Source organism: Lutra lutra, chromosome 1 (assembly GCF_902655055.1).
Source record: "Lutra lutra chromosome 1, mLutLut1.2, whole genome shotgun sequence".
Taxonomy (NCBI): Eukaryota; Metazoa; Chordata; class Mammalia; order Carnivora; family Mustelidae; genus Lutra; species Lutra lutra.
In genome coordinates this window covers 205,778,936-205,797,081 of record NC_062278.1, presented here as the reverse complement: position 1 = coordinate 205,797,081, position 18,146 = coordinate 205,778,936, and the positions used below count along the sequence as shown (strand labels likewise).

General features: G+C 43.2%; 1 protein-coding gene across 12 annotated transcripts in view; it reads right to left on the bottom strand.

Moving 5' to 3' along the window:
* The window catches only part of MAP4 (microtubule associated protein 4), a 193,678-nt gene extending 177,922 nt beyond the window's left edge, over positions 1-15,756 (bottom strand). For 3 of the 12 annotated variants that reach the window (XM_047695027.1, XM_047695008.1, XM_047695062.1), the window contains exon 1: positions 15,292-15,754. In XM_047695027.1, coding sequence (XP_047550983.1) covers positions 15,292-15,614 — 323 coding nt within the window. In that variant the 5' untranslated portion in view covers positions 15,615-15,754. Of the gene's footprint in view, positions 1-15,291 lie in introns of all 12 variants that reach the window. The other 9 variants (XM_047695018.1, XM_047695046.1, XM_047695075.1 and 6 more) reach the window with 6 other exon arrangements.
* Positions 15,757-18,146: the final 2,390 nt, after the last annotated feature.

The following is an 18,146-nucleotide window of genomic DNA, read 5'->3' as shown; positions in this document are numbered from 1 at the left end:
GTACAGAGCTATGAGCCAAAACAACATGAACTAACTAGATAATGATAAAAACCCCACATGATATCAACTTTAGTATAACAGCAAGCCATGCTTATTTTGATCCTTTATAGTCCATAAAGTCTATGGACATATGAAGAGTTAATTACTTCAAAATCAAAATACTCTTCTCTTAAACCTCTGGTCTTTAAAATTCCAATCATAAAGGGACACCTAGCTGGCTCAACTGGAGGAGCATGCAACTCCTGATCTCGGGGTCATACGTTCAAGGCCCACATGAGGTACAGAGATTACCTAAATATAAAAATCTTTAAAAAAAATTCCAATCATATAGCTTTTAATATACATAGATTCAGCAATTGTCAGTCTGCAGTCGAACTCTGCAAACAATACATAATGCCATCATCAAAAGTACCTGGAGCAGTCACTCATACATTTACTAATACATTTTCTTTGGACCACTATAACAGAAGGCAACGTATTATGCTGACCTTTTTTGCCTACTAAAAAGTCTTATCATTTGTGCTCATGAGTGATAAAACTGCTACAGAATAAAACCTAGAGGTCGCCTGGGTGGCTAAGTGGGTTAAGCCTCTGCCTTTGGCTCAGGTCATGATCTCAGGGTCCTGGGATCAAGTCCCGCATCGGGCTCTCTGCTCAGCAGGGAGCCTGTTCCTCCTCTCTCTCTGCCTGCCTCTCTGCCTACTTGTGATCTCTCTCTCTGTCAAAAAAATAAATAAAATCTTTAAAAAAAAAAAAGAATAAAACCTAGAGAATCAACCAAATTACAGAAGATTAAAAGAAACTACAGAAATTAAAAGATCATAAGAATAATGGACCATAGAACTAAATATAAAACACAAAATTAATAATACTCCTGAAAGATAACTTGGGAGAAAAGGTAGGTGACCTTGAGTTTGACAATGACTTCTTAAGGAAGAACACCAAAAACATGATACATTAAAAAAAAAAAAAATTTGTAAGTTGGGACATTACTAAAATTAAAACTTCTGATTTGCAGAACATACTTGTTAAGAGAATGAAAGGACAAGCCACAGACTGGAAAAAAGTATTTACAAAACACATGTCTGATAAAGGACTGGTATCCAAAATGTACAAAGAACTCTTAAAAGTCAACAGTAAGAAAAAGAGACCGGGGGCGCCTGGGTAGCTCAGTGGGTTAAGCATCTGCCTTTGGCTCAGGTCATGTTCCCAGAGTCCTGAGATCAAGCCCATCATCGCTCCCTGCGATGTTTCTCTCTCTCTCTCTCAAATAAATGAATAAAATCTAAAAAAAAAAAAAAAAAAAGGAGACTGGCAAAAGATGTGAACAAAACACCTCACCTAAGAAGGAAGATAGTGACAAATAAGAGTATGAAAAGATGCTCCACATCACACGTCATTAGGGAACTGCAAATTAAAATGAGATACCACTACTCATCTACTAGAATGGCCAAAATCCAGAATACTGACAACACCAAATGCAGACAAGGATGTGACACACCAAGAACTCTCACTCAGGGCTGGTGAGAATGCTAAATGGCACAGCTGGAGGACAGTCTGGCAGCTTCTTACAAAACCAAACATACCATTATCATCCAGTCCAGCAACTGTGCTCTTCGGTATTTACCCAAAAGAGCTGAAAACGAACTAATGCACTCTGAACCTTCAGAATCTCCATTGCAAGACCCCGTGATTTATACATACACTAAAATCTGAGAACCCCTAATCTAGAGCTTCAGTTCGAGGGCCACACAGGACAAGCAGGACAGTAATCAGGGTCCTCCCAAGGTTGTCTTTCTTATATGGAGACACCCCACTATACCTCTCAAGGTGAACCAGCTCTAAACCAAAGCCCAAATTTCCCACAACCACAGGAGATGATACAAAAGCCTGGCAAAAGGACCAAAAACTTCTGAGAAATTATGGCCATGGAATACCCCTCCTGTGCAACGGCACCCAAAGTTCTCCTAATCTGGATAAACCAAGGACCCTCAAATTACAACCATAGTTTGGGATAATCAACAACTAGTAATGCTACAGAATACGTGAGGGAAATGAACACCAAGACTAAGGGCACAACAGCAATAATGTAAGCCAGAAGATAGTGGAATGATAAAGTCAATGTGCTGAAAGAAAACATATTGACTCTATACCCAGAGAAAGTGTTCTTCAAGGATGAGAATAAAATACACATACACAAGCCCAGAAGCTTTTTCTAGGGACAGGGTCTTTGCTGTCAGTTAGATTCTTTATTTTTTTCAAGTAATCTCCACACTCAATGTGGAGATTCCAATTCATAACCCCAAGATCAAGAGTCACATGTTCTATCCTCTGAGCCAGGCAGGCATCCCTGTGGGTTAAATTCTTAAAGGGATCTGTACCCAATACCAAGAACAATTTATCAATATCTTGAGGATCACTCAACCTAACCACCTTCTCAGTATCTCTAGAACACTGCTCAGGCTCTACTTCAACATGAATAGTCATAGGAAACTCACTGTCATTTAAGAAAATTCCACTCCATTTTTCTCTTTAACTTCTACTTGATGGTACTAGTTATGCCAAAGCAACAAAATACTAAAACTAATCTCTCTTTCACTTGCCAGATCTTGATGTATTTGATAAAAGTTGGCCCCACCTGTTTCTTCACCAAGTGAAACATCTCTAATTCCTTAAACAGTGCCTCAAGTCACCTAATTTTTTCTTTTTTTTTTTTTTTAAGATTTTTATTTATTTGACAGACAGAGATCACAAGTAGGCAGAGAAGCAGGCAGAGAGAGAGGAAGGGAAGCAGGCTTTTTAAAAAAGAATCTATCAGGGGCGCCTGGGTGGCTCAGTGGGTTAAAGCCTCTGCCTTTGGCTCAGGTCATGATCCCAGGGTCCTGGGATCGAGCCCCACATCGGGCTCTCTGTTCAGCAGGGAGTCTGCTTCCCCCCTTCTCTCTGCCTGCCTCTCTGCCTACTTAGGATCTCTGTCAAATAAATAAAATCTAAATACATACATACATACATACATACACACATAAATGGAGACTGAAGAGACCTATCAACCAAATGACAACCTTGTTTGCATCCTATTCGAATTGACAGCTATAAAAAACATCCCTGAAACAGAAAACTTTGAATATTAACTGGCTACTTTTATATTTAAAGGTTCTCCAGTGATTGTGATTATACTTAAAACACAAGTACTATCTTTTAAGACACATCCCACGATATTTACAGATGATATGGTGTCTTGGATCTTCTTCAAAATAATCCAGTATAGAATGGTTGGGAAATAAGAGAGGACACAGATGAATTGAAACTGGTCATGGCAGGATGTCTGGGTGGCTCAGTCAGTTAAGCATTTGTCTTTGGCTTGGGTCATGATCCCAGGATCCTGAGATCAAGTCCTGCACTGGGCTCCCTGCTCAGTGGGGAGCCTGCTTCACCCTCTGCCTGCTGCTCCCCCCATGCTTGTGTGCTCTGACAACAAATAAATAAAATCTTTTTTTTTTTTTTTAAGATTTTGACGGAAATCACAAGTAGGTAAAGAGGCAGGCAGAGAGAGAGAAGGAAGCAGGCTCCCTGCTGAACAGCGAGCCCGATATGAGGTTCAATCCCAGGACCCTGGGATTATGACCTGAGCCGAAGGCAGAGGCTTTAACCCACTGAGCCACCTAGGCGCCCCTAAATAAACAAAATCTTAAAAAATGAAAATAAAAATAAAAAGACCCCCCTGATCTTCCCACTAAGGGAAAGTGACCTTGCCTAAAACAATCCTCAAAAGAAAAAAAAAAAAAAAAAATTGGTCACAGATTGATAATTATTAAAGATGAGTGTTCTTGGGGTGCCTGGGTGCTCAGTCAGTTATACATCTGATTCCTGACTTCGGGTCAGATCATGACCTCAAGGCTGTATGATCAAGCCCTGCATCGGGCTCTACAGTGCATGTAGAGCCTACTTAAGATTCTCTCTCTCCCTCTACCCCTCTCCTCTCCCTACCATGCACACGTGCATGTTCTCTCTGACAAAATAAAAATAAAAAAACAAAGAGAAGTGTTCAGTACTTGGGGTTCATTTCATTAAACCAATCTCAACTTCTGTGAAGGATCTGAAATTTTATATTTTTTTTTAAAGATTTTATTTATTTATTTGACAGAGAGATAGAGAGCACAAGTAGGCAGAGCAGCAGACAGAGGAAGAGGGAGAAGCAGGCTCTCCGCTGAGCAGGGAGCCCGATGCAGAGCTTGATCCCAGGACCCTGGATCATGACCTGAGTTGAAGGCAGCCACTTAACTGACTGTGCCACCCAGGCACCTTGTGAAATTTTTCATTTTAATAAAGTTTCCTACATGGGGCGCCTGGGTGGCTCAGTGGGTTAAAGCCTCTGCCTTCGGCTCAGGTCATGATCTCAGGGTCCTGGGATCGAGCCCGGCGTCGGACTCTCTGCGCAGCGGGGATCCTGCTTCCTCCTCTCTCTCTCTGCCTGCCTCTCTGCCTACTTGGGATCTTTCTCTCTGTTGAATAAATAAATAATATCTTTTTAAAAAAATAAATAAATAAAGTTTCCTACAAAAAACAGGAGGTATACAAAAATTACTATTATGAAATCAAGCTCACAATAGATAGGGCAATGCAACTGCAGGATCAAACATGGAAAATGGAATATGGACTTCAGTAATGACCTAAAGGTTTCCCTTTAAATAGGCAAAGTTATAGAAGGACACTACCAGATCACATCTTAGAGCTGAATTAAATAGGACAGACTTAATAATATAGGTATATCTTATACCGCTGTATTTTGCTACTAGTGCTAAGAAATGGATTACAGGAGCAATTACATACTCTTGGTTTCCTCAACTACATAGCCATGCAGCTTATGGCTACTTTCAGAAATTCGAATCTGGCCTAGCCAACTAGTTATCTTGATTGCTGATGGCACTAAATTTTTAATAGCAGATACAGAAATTTTCAAAGACTCCAGAATTTACATATATTATTAACCACTACCTTTGCCACAGCCAATCTTCTACACTGAGAATCCATTCTTCAAGAAGTCATTTTATAATAATATCAGTTTGCTACTCCTCCTCTTCTGAAGAACAGGACGCTTTTAAAAGCATTTTCTTCGGGGAACCTGGGTGGCTTAGTGGGTTAATCCTCTGGCTTCAGCTCAGGTCATGATCTCAGGGTCCTGGGATCGAGCCCCGCATCGGGCTCTCTGCTTGGCGGGGGGCCTGCTTCCCTCTCTTTCTCTGCCTGCTTCTCTGCCTACTTGTGATCTCTCTCTGTCAAATAAAATCTTTAAAAAAAAAAAAGCATTTATTCATGTCGACTAAAGAAAGAACAGTAAAAAAATAACAGGTCAGATCCTGCCCTTTGACAGCGAATGTTTTGCATCCCTTGTCTCTCTGTGATTTAGTGATAAGGAGGAAAATGAAAATGAATGAACTTAAGTTTACACACAAAATAATGTGAACACAAAATTAACAACCAACATAGCCAAATGCATCTTAAGTACTCCACGTTCATCAAAGAACTATTCTTGAATAAGGACAGAACACATTTCCCTAGAGAATATATAAAATCAAATTAAGGTTCCTATTCCAACACACACCATTCTGAGTTCCAGTAAAAAAGGGTAATTAGAGGCAAGTGTACAAGTGTACAGAGGACACAGAAGTAAGATGACTGAACTTTTTGGACCTTAGGAAACATTTTATAATAGGTAAAATATTCTTTTTTTAAAGATTATTTTATTCATTTATTTGAGAGAGAGAGAGAAAGAGTGAGAGAGAGCAGGAGAGGGGAGAAGGTCAGAGGGAGAAGCAGACTCCCCATGGAGCTGGGAGCCCGATGCAGGACTCAGTCCCGGGGCTCCGGGATCACGACCTGAGCCAAAGGTAGTCATTTACCCAACTGAGCCACCCATGCACCCCTAGGTAAAATATTCTTAACAATACTCCACTTTCCCTCTGTGCCATTTTCTATGACATTATGCTACAATGAATTCCACTACAATGGCATTTTTATACCAGTGAACTGAATATACATTTGGCAATAGAGAAAAAGAAATGAAATACTTCAAGAGACTCTTCAAGAAGATCTCAACCCAGTGGAAAAGCATAGAGAAGTAAAAATGATGCAGAAATCCAAAGGAAGGGGCGCCTGGGTGGCTCAGTTGGTTGAGCATCTGATTCTTGATTTTGGCTCAGGTTATGAACTCAGGATTGTAAGATCAAGTCCCATGTCGGGCTCTGTGTTCACCAGGGAATCTGCTTAAGATTCTCTCTCCCTCTGCTCCTCCCCACTTGCACACTCATACACACACTGTCTCTCTCAAATAAATCTTTAAAAAAAAAAGAAAAGAAAAGAAAAAGGAATGAAGTACTGATATACAGTACCACACAGACAAACTTTTTAAATATGTTAATGGGGCACCTGGGTGGCCCCATTAGAGGGAGAGGTCATTAAGCATCTGCTTTCGCCTCAGGTCATGATCCCAGGATCCTGGGATCCAGCCCGGCAGCCGCCTCTTTGCTCAGTGGGAGGCCTGTTTCTCCCTCCCCTCTTCCCCTGCTTGTGTTCCCTCTCCTGCTGTCTCTTTCCTGTCAAATAAATAAAATCTTTTAAAAATAATAAATAGGGACGCCTGGGTGGCTCAGTGGGTTAAGCCGCTGCCTTCGGCTCAGGTCATGATCTCAGGGTCCTGGGATCGAGTCCCACATCGGACTCTCTGCTCAGCAGGGAGCCTGCTTCCCTCTCTCTCTCTGCCTGCCTCTCTGTCTACTTGTGATCTCTGTCTGTCAAATAAATAAATAAAATCTTTAAAAAAAAATAAAAATAAAAATAAAAATAATGCATAAATAATAAAAATATGCTAATTTAAAAAGCCAGATACAAAAGTCTGTATATTATATGATTGCGTTTATGGGATAGTCCAGAATGGGCAAATCCATCAACAGAAATTAGATTCCTCATTGCCAGAGATTGGAGGGGTGGGGGATGGGAGTGACTGCTAATGGGTTTGGGATTTCTTTCGGGGATGATGCAAATGTTCTGGAATTTTACAATGGTGATGGATACACAACACTGTGAATACACCAAAACCCAGAATGAATTATATACTCTAAAATGGCAAATTTTATTGTATGTGAATTATACGTTTATTTTTTTTTAATATGGAATAACATACACCCAAAGATATATACTGGTGAAAACACCAAAGAGAAATATATGACCAGGCTAAGAAAATTATCAGAAAGGCTTTCTAAAACTGATACTAATGGGAAAATATCTAAGTCTGTTTTATTGCCCACCCTCTCCCTTTTCCCACTCCTCCCTAAACTCAGAAATCACTTACCTGTCAAGAAGAGAGAGAGAAAGAGAGGGAAGGACGGAAAAGGGAGGGAGGGAGGAAAGAAGGAAAGAAGAAGAAATCACCTGTCACCCAAAGAAACATTTATACTCCAGAACAAACTATTCTGATGAAAATATGATCTACTATAAGAAGATGAGTAAGAGCTCTCTTGAATCTTCCCAGTGTATTTCTATTCCTCACACAGAACATGGATTAACCCAAATGAACATCTGATCAAGAATTTCAGACAGTCTAAAAAAAAAAGAAGAATCTCAGGCAGTTCAACAAAAAAAGAGCTCAGAGAGGAGTTACTTTAGGACACAACATTTTTCTTAAGGGTCTCTAACTTCTATTCCCACTCACCACTATCCACAATCTCCCCTAAATTTTTCATTCTGTAAATTAACAAATAAATCTTTAAAAAAAAAAAAAAAAAACTAGCTGTGCCTTCAGAGTTCAAGATGTAAAATATTTTAGGGGCACCTGGCTGGCTCAGTCAGTAGAGCATGCGACTTTTTCAAGATTTTATTTATTTATTTGAGAGAGAGGGTGCATGAGCTCTCTGTAGTGCAGGGAAAGGGCAGAGAGAGAGGGAGAGAATCTCAAGCAGACTCCCTGCTGAGCTCAGCCCAATGCTGGGATCATTCTCACCACCCTGAATCATGACTTGAGCTGAAATCAAGAATCCAATGCTTAAATGACTGAGCAATGCAGGCTGTCCGAGAGCATGTGATTCTTGATCTTGGGGTGGTGAGTTCAGGTCCCATGTTGGGCATAGAGATTAAAACAAAATCTTTTTAAAAAAATGATGTAAAATATTTAATTATAATTTTGTACATAAACTATAGCAGAAAACCAGAACCAAAATCTTTGGAAATACTAAGGTAATAAAAGTCAGAAGTAAGGAGAAAATAAAGTATTAAGTTTTACCTCTAATTTATCTCTAATTACATATAAGATCCAATCTTGGCACTCTCTCGGCAAATGTTTTCTTAATCAACTCAAGTCAAAATAGAGGAAGAACATATCTAAATTATAGACACAGGAAAGGTACCAAAGGCACAGGATAATAGAATCAGGATTCAAAAAGTCTCCTTTGGAACAATGGACAGAAACTGGACTTACAGAAAGAAAACAGGAGCGTAAACAAGTCCAACACATAGAATCAGAAAATCAACCAATCAAGAATAAAGACATGGGTTAACAGCAACTCTAAGGAAAAATACCTAGAAGGGAGCTTACTACCAGACAAGTATAAACCAACACTGAAAAGTAGATATGGAAAGAAAGAAAAAAAATTATTTCAAAGCAGCAGGGGTGGAAACTAAGTGGAAAGGGGTCATTCTGAATTCCTTAATCACTTCCTTTCCAGGGCCTAATACAATATCTGGATCAGACCACATCTGACAGAATGACTAACTGTAGCATGTTCACAAGAGATGCCCAACATAGTAAAAGGTTTAGAAAGCACATTTCCTAAGTAGAGTGGCTGGGGGAAAAAAACTGTTAGTCTGGAAAAACTGATGTGGGACAAAATAAGTCCAGAAAAGAAATTACTCCTGCTGTCAACACTGTCAAAGTTAAAAAAAAAAAAAATTCTAAAATCCAGGAACTTCTTTAATTAAAAGGAGCAAACCCACCAAGAAGGGACAAAGGCTGACTTATGAGTCAAGATACTTGAGAGAGACTGCTTTGCTTGGGATCAAGCTAGCCCTGGGAGTGAGAACAGGTCATCGATTCCAGCTGCAGTGGCTCACTTCCTGTTTGGCCAAGGGCAAATGACATCACCTCTCCACTGAGGCTGAAAAACAGTCATTTAAAATACCAATATTATAGGAGTATAATTTAAATTAGGTAACAACTGCAAACTGCTTTGGAAATGGGACTTTATTATGATAATGAAAACTCCATTTTCCTACCTTACACATACACTGAGGTTGAACAGTTAAGTAAATCTATTATAAATAACTAGAGCCAAGATTTCTGTCGGGCGGGGAGTTAAAAAGTTACAAATAAGCAAGGAGAGGAACCCTAGAATGAACTTGTGGTACTGGACTAGAGTCAGAGAGACCAGTACGACCGCATCCTATTTATATACTGATAGATAAGGAAATAAACATACATGTGCGTGTACCTGGGTCTGTATACATGTCCGTATATGGATACTGTAAAGCAGTATACATACATGTAGTTCCTAGGTATGCCCTCTAAGACATTTAGAAGCAGTGATAGCCCAGCAGCAATTAGTACATCCAGTTCATTTAGAAACCAGATCTGGATTTCTAAATATTTTTCTCCAATGAAAGAAACCAGGGCTCCTTGGGAAAATGGCTGATTTTTGTGGGGGCTGCGGCAGGGAAAATCAAAGATGAGACTGGAGCATCATGCAGCACCAAAAAAAGAAAAGGAGGACATACAGAAAGAACTTAAGTACCAGGGGCGCCTTTGTGGCTCAGTGGGTAAAGCCTCTGCCTTCAGCTCAGGTGATGGTCTCAGGGTCCTGGGATCCAGCCCCGCATCGGGCTCTCTGCTCTGCTGGGAGCCTGCTTCCCCCTCTCTCTCTGCCTGTCTCTCTGCCTACTTGTGATCTCTATCTCTGTCAAATAAATAAATAAAATCTTTAAAAAAAAAAAAAAAAGAGGGACACGCCTGGGTGGCTCAGATGGTTGGACGACTGCCTTCCGCTCAGGTCATGATCGCGGAGTCTGGGGACCAAGGCCCGCATCGGACTCCCAGCTCCACGGGGAGTCTGCTTCTCTCTCTGACCTTCTCCACGCTCATGCTCTCTCTCACTGTCTCTCTCTCAAGTAAATAAATAAAATCTTAAAAAAAAAAAAAAAAAAAAAAGAACTCAAGTACCAAATGGCCAAAGCCAGAAGAATGTAAGCAACAAAGCAAGCATGGTATTTGGATTACATCCCGAAAGAAAAAATATGTATTCATGAATCCATACTGATACAAATGAATAAGTAAATAAACTGCTGGGGGGAGGGCCATGTACAAATCTTCCCTTCAGAAGAATTCCAAATAATGTAGACGGAATGAGGGAAACAGAAAATCGCCACTACAATTACACAGTAAATGCCACTGCAGGCAAATTTCACCGATGAATGCTAAAATTCGTGGAAGAAACTCAGATCTTTGGGTAGACTCACAGAACCTCCCCAAAATATTTACTCATTACTGTGGGTGATTCTAACACAGGTTCACAAATTCTTTGATACTCATCCCTTCAGGAGGTAGAGCTTACTTCCCTTCCTCCAGAAATAGGCTTGACCTGGCGACTCATTTCTAGTTTCTAACAAATGAAGTAGGAAATGGAAAAATAGTCACTTTAGTGAAACCAGGCAGATACTACCTTAATCAAGTTATCAAAGTTAACATCAGTAATAAGTCACATTGCTATCAGGTATCCCCTGAAATGCAGTATGACATGACAAGAAGGACATACCATCTCTGTGGTACTCCTCCCCGAAATGCCTCACTTCAGGCTAATCAAGACAAAATACCAGAAAACCCAATTCAGGAACATTCTACAAATAACTGACTGCTACTTTTCAAAGGTGTCAAGGAGAGAAAGGCAAGGAGAGACTCAGAAACTGTCACAGATTGTCGGAAACTAGGGAAACAGGACACCTAAATGTAATGTGGTATCCTGGATCAGAACCTGTAATAGAAAAAGGGTATCACTAGGGAAAAACTAGGGAAATGAGAAGAAAGCCTATCTTTTAGTTAAAATAATATTAAACTAATATTGATGTCTTAATTTTAATAAATGTCTCACTACAGAAGATGTTAAATTTAAGGAAAGCCAGATAAAGATTATATGGACGTTCTGTCTTGACAGTCTTTTTTAAATCTAAAATTATTTCAAAATAAATTATTTTTTAAACTGTCTTGTTGTAAAGTCAGAAAGAGGGAAAGTAATACATTTTAAAAGAAATTTAAATACATGCAAACCAATAAGAAAGTTTTTATGGTGAGAAGATTAACATTTTCAAGTGCCTGGGAGGTACAGTAGATTTAAAGTCAGACTCCTGGTTTCGGCTCAGGTTGTGATCTCAGGGTGGTGAGACAGAGCTGCGCAGAGTCCCACTTGGGATTCTCTCTCTTGCTCCCCCTCCCGCCCTCAACCCTACAGGCACATGCTCTCTCTCTCAAATAAATAATTAATTAGTTAAATAATTTTTTTCCCCCAGGGGCACCTGGGTGGCTGGCTCAGTTGTTGGGTGTCTGCCTTCTTGCTCAGGTCATGATCCTGGGGTCCTGGGATGGAGCCCAGAGTCGGGATCCCTGCTCAGCAGGAAACCTGCTTCTCCCTTTCCCACTCCCCCTGCTTGTGTTCCCTCTCTCACTGCGTCACTCTCCATCAAATAAATAGGTAAAATCTTAAAAATATATCCATATATTAAAAAGAAAAGGAAGATTAACTTTTCTACTGTACAAACAAACGCCAAAGTAAACTGGATTGACTTTCAAGCTCAAAAATTTAATGACATACGGGGCACCCGGGGGGTGCCCCCAGTTAAGCCTTGACTCTTAGTTTCGGCTCAGGCTGTGATCTCAGGGTGGTGAGACCGCCCTGGATCCCTTGGCACTCAACTTGGGAGTCTGCTTAAAACACTCTCTTTCTCTCTCCCTCTCCCTCCGCACCCCGCCCCCCAATGCGCGCACTTCCACATGCTCTCTCTCTCAAAAATAAATTAATTAATCAAAAATTTAATGACATACAAAAGCAATTTCCATTAGGCCTGTGTCGAGAGATTAGCCCAGCAAGCTCTAAAAAGGTAGTGAATATGATCCCTCGTATATATCAGTTTGCTTTAACCCCTTTCTTGACCATAATTGTCCTCAACACATTCCTAGCAGTAATCTACAGAAACCTGGTTCTAAAAGTACCATTTAGAAGAACAAAGTGAAATCAGTGATATTTACTCGGTTTCCTTTTCAAATTGACCAAATCAAATGAACCACCAGATGACTTCCATTAGGTCAAAATGTTCCTCAGATTTTCTTGCTTTTTAAGGAAAAATAAAATCTACTCATCAACTAACCATGCTTAATATTTAAAAAAAGAAAAAGGGGGGCACCTGGCTGGTTCATTTGGTGGACCGAACACGCAACTCTTGATCTCAGGGTCTTGAGTTTGAGCCCCATGTTGCGGGGTAGAGATTAAAAACAGTAGTAACAGTAATTTTAAAAAGAAGGGGAAAATGGAAGAGGAGAAGAAGGAAGAGAAAGAGGAGGAGGAAGATGCCCTAAATTCGAAGGGTCAACAGCAAAAATTTCAAGAGACAAAGATGGATCAATCGGGAAAATGAACAAGACATTGAAATCAGGAAGAACAAACTGACTAAAGCTAAGTCACCTATCTTGACGGGGATAAGAGGTTCAAATCACACAAACACTCCCCTTTACACAAGGGGACACTCACTTCCACAAACACCCCCACCCTATAACCAAAATTAAAACCACAAGGCAGTATCTTTCCCAGATCTCAATCCATTTCAAGCAAGCTTGGGAAACCTGTCCTACTTTCCCCTGAATGCCAGAGTAAGCAATTAATAAAAAGTTTTCATATCCTCAAGAAAAATAAAAAATAGAGCTAAGCCACCTAGACATAAGAATCCAGGTGCTTCCTTCATTGTCAGCAAACAATGGAAAATGACTTTTTAATATGTAACGTAAACTTACTTGTAAATTTGAGAAATTTAACACAGGTTAAATAGGCTGAAATGGTAAGTATTGGAAGAGAGGACTTAAAAAAACAACGACACTGAGACAGGGTGGGAAAATGTTTTTAGAAGCTTCCCAGCACTGCCACACATTAATGTATTTATTCATACAATGGGAAAAGAAGGGAAACTCACTAGGATTCAGTAACTTGACTAAAATATCCCGTAAGAACATCCAAGGTTCCTTAGTTCCCATTCTATAATCAATTGCCTTTTTATTACTGATTTGGCTGCCCAGAAACAAAGGAGGTGTCCTAGCCAGTGGATAATTAATTCCAATTGTGTACGTGGCACTTTATACTTTCGGTGTAAATAAACTCGTACCTGGTTTATCAGTCTCTGGTGAGATTACTTTGCATGAATAAATTCTCAAGCGCTTGAGTCACCCTTGCATAAACCAAAAATTTCACGTATCTAAACTAGTGGGGGGTTGGGGGGGAATCCAGAGAGACCTTGACGTGGATGCCAGTTCTGCCACATAACTATCTGTGTGACCCCTTATTTCTATCAGTCTCAATTTCCCCATCTGTAAACAAATACCTATGCCTAGTGGCTAGAAGATGGCTCAAGTGCTCACAAGGTGATAGCTTTATTATTTTTAAGCCGAACTAGAGAGGAAGACTACCACTGATACAGGAACATCTCACTTGAAAAGGAGTAGTCTAGACCATCAAACCACTGCACTGGAAAGACACCCCCTGAAGAGAGAGATCCAGTCTCAGAGAGGTGAGAGGAGCAAAATTTAAAAATTGCAAGTAAAGTAAGTACCTGCTGTACTGCACAGCTCTCCCTTAGCAACTCCAATGTTGTCTACCAAACACCCAGCCGGTAATAGTTAGAGCATGACAACTGTTCACTCTAAATCCATGTGCTCAGATTGGATTCAGGACTGATTTATAAAAATAGCTGTTGCTGCTGCTCTTTGAATCTCTTTGAGCTGATGACTGGGCAGTGTTACCCTATAGGCCTAGAGCAGCTGTATTCCCTCACCACACCCATTTCTCTGCCTACCCAGCCGAGCTGACGGTACCCCCCTCCCATCTCTGCAGCATACTATTCTCCCTCTTCCTGGGCTGAGTGAGCAAATTACAAGCACAAATATCCCCTGATGCAATGCCACAACCATCCCTGGGAAAGAGCAGAGGCAGTTGCCAAAAGTGCAGCAGCAGGGAAACGGGCGGGAGACACACAGACAGACACACACACACAGAGCAAGAAACACTGCAATGCTATGCAGCCCTGGAGAGCGAATCGAGAGGCCCTGGGGAGCAATAGTGTAACCGAACCAGAGGAGGAAAAGGAGAAAGGGAGTTTCCAGGAGAGAGCTGGGTAACACTAACCTTCCCGAGAAGCACCTTTCACACCGGGTCTGGGGGCTAAAACACAAACCTAAGCGTAATGACTGCCTCCTCCCTAAAGTAGCAAAAGCATTTAATTTACACGTTCCTGGGTGGAAGCAAAAACAAAAACAAACAAACAAACAAAAAAACAACGTCGCCCCCACGGGGTAATTTCACCAAAAAAGGGCTCAGGCAACACCAGCGGAGAACCTGGTCCAAGTGCTAAATCACAATCTCGGTTCTGGGTAACGTTTCCAACTGCCCCCTCCCGGTCCCAGTTCCAATCCTCCCATCCCCACCCTTGCTGCGACGGCTTTGCCCTCCCGCAGCCAGACACACGCTAGTCCCCCAGCAGTGCGAGAGGGGACGCGCGCAGAGAGCCCAGGCTGGGGCCCGGTTCTCCAGACCGCCCCTCAGCCCCGCCCGTAACCCCAGACTGGCGACTCTCTCTAGCTCACATCAACCCCACCTCAACTGACCCCTGAAGTCTCACGGACCTTTGAGTTTTTCTACGCCCCCGAACCCCACCCAGGGCCCCAAACCGCAGCCGACCCTCGCTCCGCGAGCGCAACCCCATCCCGAGCCCAAAGCATGCCGCTCGGCCCCACGCTCCAGGCGCCTGAAACCCGGGTACTCTCAGCCCGGTCCGCCCCGAGGCGCCCCCGGATCGCCGCTCTAAGCCTCGGAAGATCACGCCCGCAGGCCCCCCAGCCCGGCCGCCCCCGCGTCCCGCAGGCCCGCGGCCACCGCCCTTCCCAGCCTCGGGCGGGCCCTGCGGGGTCCCGGGCGGCCGCGGGGCGCGGCTCGGGCAGCCCCCGGGACAGTGGGGAGGCCGCCCCTCAGATCGCGCCCCGCCTGTCGTCGCACCTACCCGCCGCCGCTGCGCCGGAGGGAGATGGGAGACGGCCGGGAGGAGCCGGGAGGAGCCGGGAGAAGTCGGGAGGAGCCGGAGCGACCGAGCAAGCCCGTGGGGCGGGGCGCAGGGAGGCGGCCGCTTCCTCGTCGCCCTCTTGAGGGCCGGCGCGAGGGAGGGGCGCCGCCACCGCCTATCCCGCGGGCGCCGCTGCTCCGACCAATAAACGCGGCGAGGGGGCGGGCGGAGGGCTGAGGCAAGCCAATGGGCGTCGGCCCCGCCGCCTCGACCTCGCAGTGGTAGCGGCGCGAGCGGAGGGCCGTTGGGGGCGAGGTACGCATGGGGGCTTCAGACTCCCGCCTCCCGCCGGCTAGCGCCTGGGCGAACGGCGGGTAGACCGACCGCCGCCAGGGCTTTGTAGTGGACGTTGCTTCCTTTCAGAACTTGGGTGCCTGGAGCGGGGAGGATGCGAGCGGCCGGGTACACGCGGCCGGGGCCCGGGTCTCCCCGCCCGCGGGGCCTGCGGGTTCTGTGATGTAACCTGGGCGGGGCGCGGGGCGGGGCCTAGGGCGCGGGCCAGCTGGTCGCGGGAAGGAGTTGTGGGGGGACGGGGACGCGGGTGTGGGGCCCCTCCAGGGCTGCGCTGCCACTAGCCACAAGCGACGTGGCTGTTTCAAGTTGAAATGTGCTGTAGATGTAGAGTACACATCGGATTTCCGAGACTTAGCACCAAAAAATAGATCTCATTCATAATTTTATATTGATTATAAACGACAGTTGATAGCAAAATTGGTTATTACCGTTTTAGATCTATTTGATTAAAGAAAACACATTTAAAATAGTTTCATGGTGTTTTTTTGTTTTGTTGTTGTTTGCTTTTTAAAATGTGGCCACTAGGAAACTTAAAATTACTGTTTGGGTCACGTTATACGTTTGCTAGCTAGCAGTGGTCCAGAAGGAAAAGTGATGGCTCACGCCTACTGAGTACTTATTATAGTCCAGGCACTCTCGTTTAAGTGTGTGACACCTAATAACTCCTTTTGCTGTCACAAGGATGCTCTACAATTGGTGTTAATGTTCCCATTCTCATTTTACAGATGAGAAACAAACACAGAAGTTTGGTAATTTACCTAATGACCGGCAAGCCAGCAATCAGCAGAGTGGTGCTTTAACTCAGGCAACCAGACCTTGGGGCCATGTAGTCAACCCCTAGAGCTGGCGGTTACCTGCTCTAGAAAGAATACTGGACTTGCTCGAAAGCCCTGGTTAGATGTCAGCGCTGCTACTTTGTGTGTCACCGTGGGGAAGTTCAGCTGCCTTAGTAAAAGTGAGATAATGCAGTTACCGGCCTCTGTCATAGCCCCCATTAGGGTGACCTGGAAGTAGCAGAGTGAGGTAGTTAAACTTGGACTCTGGACCCTGAGTCCTTGTGTACAAATCTGGGGACTGCTACTTACAAGTTATGTGAGCTTGCAGGAGATATTTCATATCTCTGCTCCTCATTTTCCTCAACTGTAAAGTAGATAGCAGTGGAACCTAGTTTATTAGGGTTGTTAGGTGGGTCATATGTGTTGATATATATAAAGTGTTTAGATTGGTGCCTAGCATTTAGGCTACTGCTCATAATGACTATGAAGGAATATTTATGGCTCATACAAATACAGAGGAATGAAGAGTAGAAGGATAAGTGGAAAAGGCATAGCTCTATGAATTTGGAGCCCTGGAAAGAACTTCAGGCCAGTCACAGAGAACTGAAATGACTGATCTAGGTCACAGGCCAATTCATAAGGCAGGTGTTGTGGGACCAAACTCAAAGCTTTTCCCCTCTCTCACGCGGACTCCAGGGCAGGGGAACTACCATTACAAGCTTGAATTCATTCATCCAACAGACACTGGATGAGTACCAGCACGTCAGGAAGGACCACACGGTGATAGTCACTTACTAAAATAAAATAGACTTCCTATCCTAATGAATTAGCATTACTTCATACATTACTTCCACAGCTTTTTGTCCAAACAGGAACCTAGCTGTTCAAAGGGAAACATACAGGTGGGAGCTAAAAAGTTACTCTGATCCTTCTTGCTGCCTAGAGTAACCAGCCCCAATGTCTGTCCCAGGCTTCAAGAGTGGAATTAGCTTTGAGCTCCTTAGAAGTCAGATGACTAGGAAAATTCAAAAGTGTTAGAATATTCCATTCCTTCTTTAATAAAGTCACCATGTTATATGTATCCCGTATCCCAAGATAGTCACTCAAGAGTCATTCTCAATTATTCCCCCCTTCTCCCCATCTCAGGCCTCCCAGATGCTTCTTCTGCCTCAGAAACTTTTCCACCAACACTGATGCTGTCTGGTTCATTCCCTTTTCTCTTTCCTGCATACTGCCACAGCTACTTCCAAGCCCTCCCTCCCGTCTGTTTCAGTCCCAGTTACACAACCTACACACCACCCTCTCCAGTTCATACACTCCTCCTGCACCCCCCTACATGCCTCTCTGGTACAGCACTCACCACCTATGTGGAATCATTCATGTAAACGTGGATCTGCCCTAATAGATTGTTTCTCAAAGTACAGTCCCTTCTGTTTCCCGACCTCCAATGGATAAGAACACTTCCTCCAGTGCCAGAATATCCAGGATGGAAAGCATAGAACCCCAGCAACAGAGTTGGAAAGGATCTTAGCAAACATCGAGTTCCATATCTAAGGTTATATTTTTGAGGCTCTACAAGTTCATAATAAGGCATTTTAGGGTGATCTAGTGAATTTATTATACATGAAAAGTGTGCTTTATATTTATTCATCCAAATTTTGACCAAGGACCAGGACATAGACATGAGCAGAACCCAGTGACTTACCATAGAGATTTCCCTCCTGT